Source organism: Ceratina calcarata, unplaced genomic scaffold (genome assembly GCF_001652005.2).
Source record: "Ceratina calcarata isolate Rehan_Ccalc_2016 unplaced genomic scaffold, ASM165200v1 scaffold12039, whole genome shotgun sequence".
In the NCBI taxonomy this organism is placed as follows: Eukaryota; Metazoa; Arthropoda; class Insecta; order Hymenoptera; family Apidae; genus Ceratina; species Ceratina calcarata.
Window position 1 is genome coordinate 1 of NW_017133023.1, and position 465 is coordinate 465.

Below are 465 nucleotides of genomic sequence, written 5' to 3' on the forward strand. Positions count from 1 at the left end.
TGGTTCATTTTGTTGTGCGTCAGCCTGTTCCTGATTTCCATTTTGCCCAGACTTCCCAGGAAAATTAGGGTAGGGCTGTTGGTAAGGGAAATAAGGACCAAACTTCGGGTCGTAGAATGGCGGTCCAAAGGGATAAGGACCTGAACCGTTCCTAGGATCCACTGGATTTGTGTCATTGAAGGGTCTAGGATAGAATCCTGGGTAGCCAGGATAGAAACCATCAGGATAAGGCGGTCTGTAATTAAACTGTGGACTGTCGTAGCCATAACCTAGGGTCGACTGTCCTTGGTTCTGGTCGTCGACTACTCTCGAGCTGCCATCTTGACCTGTTGCAGCAGGTTCGTCATTTGCTGGCTGTCGATTGCCAGGATAGACTCCTGGTGGAGGTCCTGGATGATAAGGATAAGGGTATGCAGGGGAGTAATTTATATTAAATGGCCGTCGAGTTATCCTGGCTTGATTCTC

At 48.6% G+C, this 465-nt stretch overlaps 1 protein-coding gene across 1 annotated transcript; it reads right to left on the reverse strand.

Annotated features, from left to right (window-relative positions):
* Window positions 1-6: 6 nt before the first annotated feature.
* LOC113464527 (programmed cell death 6-interacting protein) lies at window positions 7-462 on the reverse strand (the record flags this gene model as incomplete). The annotated part of the gene is made up of 1 exon (XM_026814742.1): window positions 7-462. A coding segment is annotated over one exon (456 nt), but the record flags the coding sequence as incomplete, so codon positions are not given.
* Between the last annotated feature and the right edge of the window lie 3 nt (window positions 463-465).